We start from the raw sequence: 12,956 nt of genomic DNA on the forward strand, positions 1-12,956 counted from the left end.
GACATAAAAGTGAACCTCCCAGAGCTTGTCAGACCAGATGACAATCCACTATTGAATGCAGAAAACATTGCTAAAGATTACAAAGTCTTAGGAAAGAAACTGAAGCCTTTAAGGGCACAGGAGGTGGTTTCACCACTACTGCTGACCCTCTGAGATAGGTGTCTGTATTTCTGGACCATGGCTTAAAATGAAAGAATGATTGAGCATTTGTCAAAAAAATGCATTCGCTTAGATTTTTGGAAATCTAATCAAAAGGCTTCAAAATGAAAGGAAAGGGGAGGACACAAATATTCTACATAACAACCACTGCAGACTGTAGACGGTAGCTACAATGTATAAAGTAAAGCAGTTGACAGGCCCAGAAGTTTGCCAGTCAAATTCTATTCTGATTCTTACCAAAAAGAAGGAATTGTCTGCTAAAGTGGAAATGAGAGGAATCTCATGAAGAAGTAATTACTCCTTAGAATGTGTGATAAATGATTGGATATAGTATGATACGGCACCTAGTTTTGGGGAGAGACTTCAAATGGTTCTAGCAAATGATAAGTAGGATCCCATGGACCAAAACTTTAGGAAGATAGTTAGGACAGCAGACATGGGAAGCAAAACAATTCTGATGAGAAGGAAAAGGAGTTGTCAAAGGAGTGGGCATACATATAGATACAAGGCGAATTCATCAACCAATTTGGAATTTAAAAAGACTTGTCCAGAATATAGAAAGAGGGGGAAGTAACAGATGAATACAAAAGCATGGCATGTTGCTGTAAGAATAGTGTCAGGAAGGGGCAGCTAGGTGGCACAGTGGATAAGCTCTTGCTTTGGAGTCAGGAGGACCTGAGTTCAAATCTTACCTTGCATACATGACACTTACTAGCTGTGTGACCCTGGGCAAGCTACTTAACCCCGATTGTCTCACCAAAAGGCAAAAAAAAAAAAAAAATAGTGTCAGGAGTACTAAAACTAAGAATGGACTGTGGCTGTTGAGAAAAGCTAAGGATAATTGTAAAAAAAAAAAAATTAAGCTATATTAAGGGAAAAGAGGAAGACCAAAGATGGGATAGGATTTGTTGCTCTGAGTGGGTGGAAAGGGAAGGCAGAGCTACTGAGCTCCTTTTTTGCTTCTATATTCTCTGCCAAGGACTATGATCTTTAGATTTAAATTTTATTTAAGGAAATACATAAAAATATGCCTTACTTGGAACTGGAAACCAAGAGAAATAAAGAAACAGTAAGACACTACCTCTGGGGCAGTGGCTCAGTGGATAGAGCACTGGCCTTGAAATCTGGAAGACTTATCTTCATGAGTTCAAATCTGGCTTCACACACTTACTAGCCGTGTGACCCTGGGCAAGTCACTTAAACCTGTTTGCCTTAGTTACTTATCTGTAAGATGAACTGGAGCAGGAAATGGCAAATCATTCCTCTATCTTTGCCAAGAAAACCCCAATATAGAGTTACAAAGTCTGAAACAACTGAACAACAGGAGAGGATCTAGCAGTTCTTAATGAGTTCAAGCCAATATGCGCAGGTAACCTAAACCCTCAGATTCAGAAAACATATGACTGTTAAGCAACAGTCAGTGATTTTTCAAAAATTATGGAGTATAGAAAAGATTAGAAGTCAAATGTCCTAATTTTCAGAAACGGAAAAAAATGGAGTTTGCCAACTATAGGCTCATGAGGTTGACTTTGATTCCTAGCAAAATTCTAGAATGTATTGTTAAAGGGATTAGTGAACATTTAGAAAAAAAAGTGATCACAAAGATCCATCATAGTTTTATCAAAAACAAGTCATGAAGATTGTTATTAGGTGGAATCATTGTACTGGCTCTTTTTTCTTAACAAAGTTTTTTCTTAGTAACAAGGCTACAAAGGATGGTGATGGTAGGAGATGTGGGGGAGACCCAGAAAAGACTGTGGTATGAAACAAAAGGCATCAATACAACTTTTTTTTTCTTTTTTTAAGAATAGGTCATGACAGACTAATATTGCTTCCTTTTTTGATAGGTTTACTATTTTAGAGCTGGAGAATGCCATATAGTTTCTCTTTATTTTAGCAAAGCCCTTGACAACTTTTTTTATCTTTTTCTCATGCTGATAAAGAATGGCCCTTCTTCATTTACCTTTGATCCTAACCCTTCCTGTTTGTTTTCTCAGCAGATTTTCCCTACAATCTCTACTCCATTTCTCCCTGTTTCCTTTCCTGCTACCTTCAAATAAAAACGATTCTCTCATTCTTAAAAAATCCTACCATCCCCTCAAGTTATCATCATCTTCATATCATACTTCTCTCTTTTGCTGCCAAATGACCAGAAAAAGCTGGTTATACTTATGGCTTCTACTTTCTCCTCATTCCTCAAACTTTTGCGATCTGGCTCCTGAAATCAACACAAAACTGAAACTATTTCCCCCCAAATCACCAGTGGTTTCCTAATTTCCAAATGTTTTCTAAATGATTTCTAAATTTTCTAAATTCTCATTCTTCTTTTTCTAAAAAAATTTCCTTTTTAAAATCCTCATTCTTCTTGACCTCTCTGCCACATTTGGCCCTTTTAACCACCTTCTTCTCCTGGATATTCTTTCTTCTCTGACATGTCCAGACTTCTCTCTTGGTTCTCTTCCTACTTGCCTAACCCCTCCATATCAATTTCCTTTGCTGTTTTCATCCTATAAAGCTCTGTCCTGTACCCTCTTCTTTCTCTATGCTCTCAGTGACCTTATCAACTTCCATGAGTTTAATTATCATTTCTACGCAGATGACTCCCAGTTTCTTTTTTTCTTTCTCTTCCTCTCTTTCCCTTTTTCTTCCTTTCTCTCTTTTCTCCCGAGGGAAAGACAAGGGGCAGCATGTACCAGGAAAGTTAAACCACCACCAGTATCTTGACCATTATTACCTGTCGGCCACTGATGGAAACAGCCCAGGTCCCTGAACCCAAGAGCTTCACGAATAGCAGTGTCACCCAAACCACCAGACCTGCTTCCAGACCAGCACCTCCAACCATTGAGAGACGAAATCATTGTGGAGAAGGGGTTCACCTTCCTAATTGCCACCAGCAACAACTGCTGACCAACTGCCACTAACAGGCAGGTAAGTATAAGAGCCCTGAGAGTAACAATACCCCTCTAGGCTGCTTCCAGCCCAGCCTTCACAGCCATGATCTGGGGAAATAGCTCATGTGTAGACAGGGTATCCATCCCCACCAACTACCAACTGCCACTCACAAGGCAGGCAAGCCAGTCAGCCTAGCTGAAGCAAGGCACCCTGAAGGAGAGAAAGGAGGCAGCATTTGCCAGGCAAATCAAACTACTACAACCATCATGATTGCCATCTTCCCTTAGACTCTAATGGAGATAGCCTAGGACTCTACACTTAAGAGCCTTTGGAATAGTAATGCTTCCAGGCCAGAGACTACAGCTATCATTCTGGGAAGCAATTCCTGTAGAAATGTAGCCTAGCAATTGCTCCAACATGTGAACACACACTACACAGTTAGTTATTAAAGACCCAGGGAAAGACAGTTTTTGTCACCAAAGTCCTTGGCACTGTCAAATCATTATCAGAAATGTAATGATTTTACCAGTGGAAATGACATTAAAGACACATTACCATCTGTTTTGCCGGCTGCACCTTAAGGACCATGGGACCTTTCCATTTAACTTGCAGTCTCTATTAAATCGTGAGCTCCCTGAGAGCAGGAACTCTTTTCTATTTGTATCCCTAGAGCTTAGTACAAAGTACTTAATAAGTGCTTCATTCATTCATTCATTCATTCATTCATTCATCCATTCATATATCTAGTGCTTGTCTTTCTCCTGAACTCATCCTCCATTACTGACTGCCTATTAGATATTTCAAATTGGATGCCTCATGGACCTCTCAAGTTCAACATACCCAAAACAAGGGGCAATTAGGTGGCACAGTGGATACAGCACCAGCCCTGTAGTCAGGAGGACCCGAGATCAAATCCAGTTTCAGACAAGACACTTGACACTTACTAGCTGTGTGACCCTGGGCAAGTCACTTAGCCCCAATTGCCTCACCAAAAAAAAAAAAAAAATATCCAAAACAGCATTTTCCCCTCAAACCTGCCCTTCTGAACTTTCCTCTTTCTGTTAAGGGCACTGACAACCTTTTAGCTCACAACCATGGCATTATCAAATCCTCCTCTCCCGTTCACCCTGTATATTCACTCAATTGCCTAATCTTGTTTCTACATGCACCTGACTTTTTCTCTATTGACATGGCTACCACACTAGTTCAGGATGCTTCTCCCTTGCACTATTACATTAGTCTCCTCTCTCATGTGTCCATCTGTTGGGCTTCTCTCAATCCATATTATTGCTTCATTGTGTTCAGTTCCTTCTTTTGTTTTAGTCACACCTCCAACCTAAGTATCTGGATTGAAACTGTGTTTGGAATACTCTACATCCTCCTCTGCTCTAGAATGGGATGGGTGGGCCTAGATTCCTGGCTAAGCCCAGCTCGCACCCTAAGTAGGGTTTGGGCTTGGTTTCTTAGTAGTTTCACTTCAATTTTAGCTTTGGCCCTTTCTCTGTCTCCTCCTTACAACAGTCCTGGAACTCAAGAATTTACTTCATCCTTTGACACAACCCTAACAGGCTCCAAATGTAAGTTGTCAATTGCACTTATACCAGACCTCTTAAAAACAAAACACTTTTCTTCCCCACTGCTGCCTTGACTCATTTTCTTGCTGTGTCTTTAGCATGTTGTTCCCTGGGCAGTGGGCTACTGGGTCATTGGTCTGGCCCTATCTCTTGCTGTAGGTTGGGTGTCAGGTGCCTAAGTGCTAGGCTGTGGCTTGCCTAGACTTCGTACTGAGCCGCACTAACTCTTTCTTGCTATGATTCTGCTGGGTTGCTTGGGCCTTGATCTGGACTTGTATTCTAGCTCCAAATGGCTTGCTGCTGTGCCTACCTTGGCATGCCTACATTCAGAGTCTCTGCAGATTTCTAGGAATCTTCTTGTGTAGTTCTGGACTAGATGAACTTAGCTTTATCACTGTTTCTTCTGGTGCATTTTTTAGAGCTTTACTGGAATATGAAAGATAAAGGCTTCTCTGGGTCCTGAATTTCATGCTTTCATCTTACCCCAGGGATCTGTGCTTGGCTTTTGTTATTTTTATCAGTACTTTCAACTGGATTTTCCAAACCAGGAGTTGAAGAGGTAGTCTTGTGACAACACATTTTGTACACATATGCCTCACTACCACTGGGCTTTAAGGTTTGAACCCACCCTTTCCAGGGATCTTATGTGCAATTGGAGAGTATCCCCAAAGTTCAGGGGGGATTTTTTTTAAACAACTGTTCTTGCTATATATTTCTTGGTAAATCTTTCTTAAAAAACAAAACAAAAAACCAACAATGCTTTTGAAAACAGCACAGATGGCATGCTTATCAAATCTGCAGATGACGCTGATACAAAGCCAAGGGCTGCTAATCCACTAAATGACAGTAAAGTTCCAAAAACATCTTAAAGGATTAGAATGATGGTTTGGATCTACACATATCCCTAATGTCATCTTCTTAAAGTCTTGGGTTAAAAAAATCAGTTTCACAAGTAAGAGAGTAGAGATATAACTAGAGAGCATTTCACCTGAAAACCATGAGTTTTAGTGATAAGCTTGTTATGTTTACTGTGTTATAGCAGCTGAAAAAAATTACTGTGATTTTAGATGTCACTGAGAGGTGGTATATCCACGATTAAGATGGTGATAGTCCCAATGTACTCTCCTCTGGTCAGAGTACTGTGTTCGGAGCTGGACACATTTTAAGATGGACACTGATAAGTTGGAGAACATCCAAGGAGAAGGCAACCAGAATGGTGAAGGGCCTTGAGATAATGCCATGAGGACTGATTGAAGGAACTGGGAGTGTTTAGCCTGGAAAAGAGATTGTTAGGAGGTGGGGAGATGTGGATGTGATAGTTGTTTTTAAAAGGGCTGTCACAGGAAAGATGTAATAAACTTGTTCTGCTTGGTCCTAGAAGGCAGAACTGGGAGAAGTGGATAGAAATCACAATGAGGCAAATTTAGCATCAGTATAAGGAAAAACTTCTTCACACTTAGAACTATTAAAAAATGGAGTGCTACCTTTGGAGGCAGCTGGGTGCTCCTCACTGGATGTCTTCAAGCAAAGGCAGGATAATGAATTGTCTGGTATTTATAGAGGATTTTCTTACTCATTTATGATTGAACTAGATGACCTCTGGGTCCCTTTCCACTCTGATATTCTAGGACATTTAGGAGATCTGTGCTCAAGTCCTGGCTCTGCCATTGACTAGCTGAAACATGACTATGGACAAATCACTTAAGTTCTCTAACTCAGAGTCACTATATGAAAAATCTTATTTACATCCATATATCCATCCATTCATCTCTCCATTCAACAAGTGTTCATTAATCATCGACTGACAAACACTATGCATCAAGAATGGATAGTAAATCACTTTCTAAACTGAAAAGTACTATCTAAATGTGAGCTATTATGAGTATCATCCAAGTTGTCAAGGCTATTCAGGAAAACATGCCACATTTTAGGTCTTTTACCTTTATTCTTAAAGGAAAACTCATGCTTTACTGTCATCCTGGAATTCTGAATGTCTTAACATACATTCAAAGTACTCTAGGACCCAATTTCCTGATATGGATACAAGTTCTTTAAAGATCTCTTCTGGATAAAGAACTAAGTGGGTTAAGATTTCCTTGCTGAGTTTATAACAATACCTTCCCCTAAATCCCTTCTATACTTCTAATTCTCCCCACCTTAACTCTATCGGTACTTCAGTATTGGTTCTGATAGTAAGATCAGAGTGGGGGTGTCATAAGAGAGCTTAGAAGGAAATGCAGATGTTTCCTTATCTCATTATCTACAATCCAATTCTACCACTGGTCCACTACAGACAAACATATCATGTGGTGAATGAAGTGAAAAGACAGAGAGAAAAATTAATATTAAAAAGTATAAAATCATTTTTATTTATAAAATCATAGAATTTTAGAATTATTGCCCAGGAGGGTATGGTACATAAAATAAATTATCCATCTAACATCAGAAAAACTGAAAAGCAGGACCTTTTTCTTAGAAAGAATCAGAGAAGCAGCCAGGAACTGAATGTGGAAGCCTTCTTTCTGTCCACGTAAACAATGCTAGAGGTCATCTAGTCCAGCTCCCTCATTTTACAGATAAGGAACAGGTTCAGAAAGCTTAAGCCAAGGTCACTCGGTCAGTTAGTAGCAGAGCTAGAAAATTTGAACTGTGATTTTCTTACTTCCAAGGGTGAGTACTTATTCTAGGACATCATGCTGTCTCTGTTTAAAAAGAATCCAATGGAAAACCCAACAAAATCATCTCTAGAGACTTTCAGAGTTAAGTGCACTGAACTTAATAAGTAGGCATATAAACACTCTTTCAAAGTTGCTGGTGACCAAATACATCAAAGGCAATGTAAAGAATTTTGGAATTTTAGTAGAAAAATCAAATTCATTCTTATTCAGATTTCCAATTGAAATGACAGCATACCTTCCAATTTTCACACGAGACCCAAAATTAATTTTTTCCCAAAAGAAGAAAAAAATTTCTCTGAAATTCACCAATGCAATTTTCTGAACTTTTCTTATGATAAAGTCCAGGAAATTATAATCTGTGTTAATCTGGGGAACCTGGCAGAATTGATCTTCAAAGTTCTCATTTCCTTAAGCTTGTATTTTAGACTCCCAATTTAATCTGAACAAGTTTTGCTACATTATAGTTAGGGAACATGAGACCTAGGTTTCTTCCTGGAGGGCAGTTAGGTTCTTAATAATTCTACAATACAATAAAAATAAAACTGACGATAGTAAACCACAACCAAAGTGCTGACACTTCAATCAAGGATGAATTTGCTAGAATGGCAAGAAGCCCTAGTTGGGAAAACAGAATTCACTAGGCCTTGGTAAAGATTAACCCTACCCTGGTCCCACTACCAACTCAGCAAGTGACCACAGGCAAATCAAAAGACCACACAAGTACAGACTTTTAGAGCAGCAACAGATTTTGCAGACCATACAGTCCACATATTTGAGTTAAGAAGAAAGGATACTGCAGAGCATCTCAAAATCAGTGCTTTGTACAGATGAGGTGCTTAATAAACATTTGCTGAGTCAAACTGAAATAAAGGTCAAGAGAAGAATTCTTTACGGTTGGGGCTATGGGCATATAGGTTTCAAGCATTTTGACAGAAATGATCTATTAATTTAGTTTAAAAACGGTCAAGTCAAAGAATAGCTTGACATATGTTTTTCTGCCACCCACTATTTTGGCATCTATCAGATCCAGTTTAAATGTCTCATCATTAGGTGCTGACTAGCACCTGCCTGATTAACTTACTTACCAGATGAAAACAGGTCAGGAAGCTGCCATGACAAATCAAGCTCGTATTATGGAGGGGGATTTTTATTTTATCTGCTCAGGAGGGAAACTGGTATTTCATTCACTGATTCAAAATGGGACATTACAAAAGACTTGATTTATTTCAAGTTTAGTTTTGTTTTTCCAAATATTATTTCTTTCACACAAGGATTCTCAATAGACAGAGGAACTATTTACTTTTTCTTAAGGCTTCTAAAGAGAAAAATGCAAATAAAAACTCTGCCTCCAAGGTTAATAGTCATGGAATTGGAGAAGCAACATTTTAGGTTTTTTTTTTTTTTTTTTGTAATGTAGAAAATACAAATATTTGAGATGATAATGTGTTTCAAAATCCAAAGTCTCCCATCTCAGATTCTTACGTATAACTAGAAAAGAAAACAATAAGGATGACTGCTGATACTTGGAAATTCATTTGAACACCTGCCCCATCCAGATACTTTTATCTTTGGTCAAAAGAATGAAATAATGCCAGTTCTGAACAGATGATGATGAGAATCTCTGAGAGAGAAGTCTTCACAAAACCTCTTCTTGATCAGCAGCAGAGCATCCAAGTACTGTCTCAGCCTGACTGCTGACCTTTTAAAACAACAGCACTTGTGTGATTTACACATATGAGAAACTAGGCTTAGACTCAAACTGTATTCTTGTCATAAGGCACAGTTTAGACCATCAGTCAAGGATTAACTTCCAAGAGAGTAGGTAGATACCTGTGGTAATCCCACTCCCTAGAATCACACACTTGATCAGCTGAATCCAAATGCCCTCTGTAGAGCTGATTTGAAGTATAGACTGATGCCAGATTCTTACTGCTACAGAAACTTCCAATTCCGTCTGCGCACAGATGCAAAACTGTGGATGGCGTGTCGCATCGATGAGTTACTTTCAGAAATTTCACAAGATGAGATGACAGAATGTAGTGCTTGAGTGTATGCTGTAAACAAGAGTTTTAACAGAGATTTAAAAAAAGTTAACTTCCAAAATAGTCTCCACACCCCAACCTTACTCCACTAGTTGTTTCCCTGACTTAGAAACACATCATCATAATTCTAATAACAACCAATCAATCAACCAATAAATAAATAAATTGATTATCATCACTTAATAGTTTCCTCTAGGAAACTCTTTAAAATTCTAAGTTACAGAACAGATGCAAATCTGCATTGGTAGAGGGAGTTTTCTTGCAGGGAGTTTCCTATGCCAATGAAATAAGAAATTCCACTCTCGTCTCCAAGAGTTCAAACCCTGATCTCTAGTGCTTATGCAGCACTTTCAAGTCTGCAAAGGGTTTTACATCCATTATCTCATTACAATTTCACAACAACCCATGGAGCTAGGTATTATTACCATTTTACAGATGAGGAAACAAATTGAGAGAGGCTAAGTGACATATAAACTACTATTAACATCATTTAATATTAATTTTCCAGAGGGAGTAACTGGAATAATATTCAAATAATTTAGGCCACCAATATATCTCATATACTCCACTGGAAGTATTTCACTAAAAGTACCTCACACATACATTATTTTGGGCCATAGAAATGAGTGCCTTTGTTGTTGAATAGGAGACAAGAATCTGGATGATGATTTATCTGCTCCCCCAAGATCAGCTTGAGTGTTTTTAGCCAGCTAGAGTTCTTGCCGATGGAGTTGGTACTTTGCTAAATCATCTCAACACCTCAAATAAAATAGACAGTTTAAAATTTCCCTGCCCCCAGGAGGGAGGTGCAGACTTACGGGGGAATGTTGTATATTTCACAGAAATGAGGTTTTACTTTAATATTTTGTTACAAGGGAGAATTTAAGAGGAGTGGTGGTAATACTGGGAAATAACTGATGTTTTTAAAAAGCAATTTTGATGGTCTAAATTATAATAAAAACTTATTATTAAAATTTTTTTACATGAAAAGGTTAATATTATGTTCTGAATGTAATAAATGATCAATAAATGACAATAATGAACATTTGGATATTCCATAGATTGGGAATGGCTAGAGTTCTATTCTATGTGGCTAGGTAAACATCTATTCCACCTTCCCTCTATGTAACAAATGGGCCTCGTTCACAAGTTAAATAATAAGGACTGAATCCAAAAACAGTTTTCTAATATGAGAAAGGAAATAAAATGACAGATACTAAGGTCAGGGAGAAATATGAATGATTTTCAACAACTTTAGTATATCTCAGTTTTTTGCCATTAGATCTCACATTTTCCTAAAAACACACCCTGATGGTTTTTATAGAAGATGCAATTATTGGCACAGGTATCAGGATGAGCATCCCAGAAATCAGAACCACAGCAGCACAATGGAGGTAAATCAATATTATGCAACTTCATCTTCTCCTGTATCTGGGCTCTTAAAGCTTCTATATATCTGTAAAAACACAGCAAGGTCAGTCAGTCAGTCACCAAACATTTATTAAACACTTACTATGTGCTAGTCCATGACACATAGCAAGGATGGGCAAGGTGGGCAAGGTAGGCAGAAAGTACTGGTCTCTGAATTAGAAGGCCTAATTTGATTCTTTGATCTACTTTAGGTAACTTCCTGGTTGAAACATTTTGGGCCTTTGTACCTTAGTTCCTTCTCTCAACAACCTACAATATGGGGAAAATAACATTCCCATGAGTCTTCAGGAATATTATAAATTACTGTCTTCTCCATGACTCCTACTCTACTCTAGTCAAGACAAGTCAAGTTCAGAAGTCTTTATTAAGAACATATTATATGCTAGGCATTGTGCTAAGTGCTCGGGATACAAAGACAGAAACAAAGTCTCTGCTCTCAAGGAGCTTAAATTCTAGTGGACAAGACAATATGTAAACAACTTGGCAGAAAAAAGACATATCCAGAATAGGTGGAAAGAATTCTAAAAGAAGACATTCACAGCTGGGGGACCCAGAGAGACCTCCTGCAGTAGGTAAGATTTGAGCTGAGTCCTAAAGGAAGCTAGGGTAACTAAAAGGTGGAGGGGACGGGATAGAATATTCCAGATATGGGAGATAGTTAGTACAAAAGCATAGAGATGGGAGATGGAGTCTCATATTCCAGGAACTACAAGGAAGCCAATGTTGCTGGAATATACAATGCTTAAAGAAGAGTAAAATCTAAGAAGGCTGGAATAGTAGAAAGGGACTACGTTACGAAGAGCTTTAAATGCCAAACAAGAGAGTTTTCATTTGATCCTAAACGTGAAAGGAAGCCACTAGTCCTCAATGAATGGGAGGAAAGGGGTAGAGGTGACATGATCACACCTAAGTATTAAAAAAAATCACCCTGGCAGGTGAATGGACAATGAACTGGAGTGTAGAGAGACTTAAGGCAGGGAAATCAATTAGAAAACTATTGCAACAGTCCTAGCAAGAGGTAATAAGGGCCTCAAGTAGGATTGTGGCTAAATGACTGGAGAGAAGGGGAACTATATGAGAGACATTGTAAAAGGTATGTGAGAAATGTGGTAAAGGGTAGGAACAACAAGACTTGATAAAGGACTGGATATGTGGGAAGAGTGAAAGTGAGGGGTTCAAGGATGACACTGGGGTTGTGAGCCTTGGCAACTGAGATGGGAGTGTCCTCTATAGGAATAAGGAACTTGGGAAGAGGATTTAGAGTTTTAGTGGAAATATAACTGGTTTTGGTTTGGACATGCTGAGTTTGAGATGCCAGCAAGAAAACCAATTCGAGATACCGGAAAGACATTTGATGAGACGGGACTGGAGTTCAGGTGACTAGGGCTAGATACATAGATACGGGAATAATCTACATAGAAATTATAACTGAACCCATGGGAAATGACAAAATCACCAAGAGAAAGAAGGTGAAGTGTTGAGGAAACATACATGGCCTCCTTTTTCCTAAAAAGGGATAGAACTGTGCTTCTTCAAGTTTGTAGTAAGCTTTGAACACTTCTCCCAAGGTACCTGACACATTCTCTGCTCCTCTGCTGCTTTTTAGTAGCTGCTCCTGTTGTATCTTTCAATTGTAAATCAGCTAATATCTCACGTGTCTTCTCCCCAGAACACAGGTCTTCCTGATAGGTCATTCTCAGGATCCTCTGCTCTTCAATGCAACGCTGCTGCTCTTTCCATTTCTTAATTCTGGAGACAAAATACAAATACATTTGGGTAATTTGGCTAAACACTCCTTGGATACAATTCTCTGGAACCATTACCCCTTCAAAAAAACAAGAGTCAAAGAATACAATGGATTAATCCTTAGCCCTTAATTACAAGTAGGTAATTTGGGAATCTCTTTTACAAGAGTAAATCTCTACACACTCTTTTACATGCAAACTCAAGTTTTCAGGGGAAAATTAATAGTGATTATAATGAGAGAGGCTTTTCTGCAAAGATTTTTGTGTAATTTCTCAGACCAAGATTGATAATAAATGACATTCATATAAGGTCTTAAGGCTTGCTAAGCACAAACTTTAAAAACTCCATTTCATGTGATCCTCACAACAGTTCTGTGAGATACAGGATTATTATCCTCATTTTACACATAAGGAAACTGAGAGAGATTAAGTTGT

At 38.6% G+C, this 12,956-nt stretch overlaps 1 protein-coding gene across 5 annotated transcripts in view; it reads right to left on the reverse strand.

Annotated features, from left to right (window-relative positions):
- Window positions 1-7,015: 7,015 nt before the first annotated feature.
- Window positions 7,016-12,956, reverse strand: part of CCDC15 (coiled-coil domain containing 15) — a 51,735-nt gene continuing 45,794 nt past the window's right edge. For 2 of the 5 annotated variants that reach the window (XR_003566694.1, XR_003566691.1), the window contains exon 11: window positions 12,438-12,525. Coding sequence is in view for 2 of the 5 variants with exons in the window: in XM_027835175.1 (XP_027690976.1) it covers window positions 9,236-9,357; window positions 10,635-10,801; window positions 12,349-12,525 (466 nt within the window). In the remaining 3 variants the exon portion in view is untranslated. Of the gene's footprint in view, window positions 9,358-10,634; window positions 10,802-12,348; window positions 12,526-12,956 lie in introns of those variants that run through there. The other 3 variants (XM_027835176.1, XM_027835175.1, XR_003566692.1) reach the window with 3 other exon arrangements.

The sequence above is a fragment of the Vombatus ursinus genome, unplaced genomic scaffold (assembly GCF_900497805.2).
Source record: "Vombatus ursinus unplaced genomic scaffold, bare-nosed wombat genome assembly UNPS02014813.1, whole genome shotgun sequence".
Lineage (NCBI taxonomy): Eukaryota > Metazoa > Chordata > Mammalia > Diprotodontia > Vombatidae > Vombatus > Vombatus ursinus.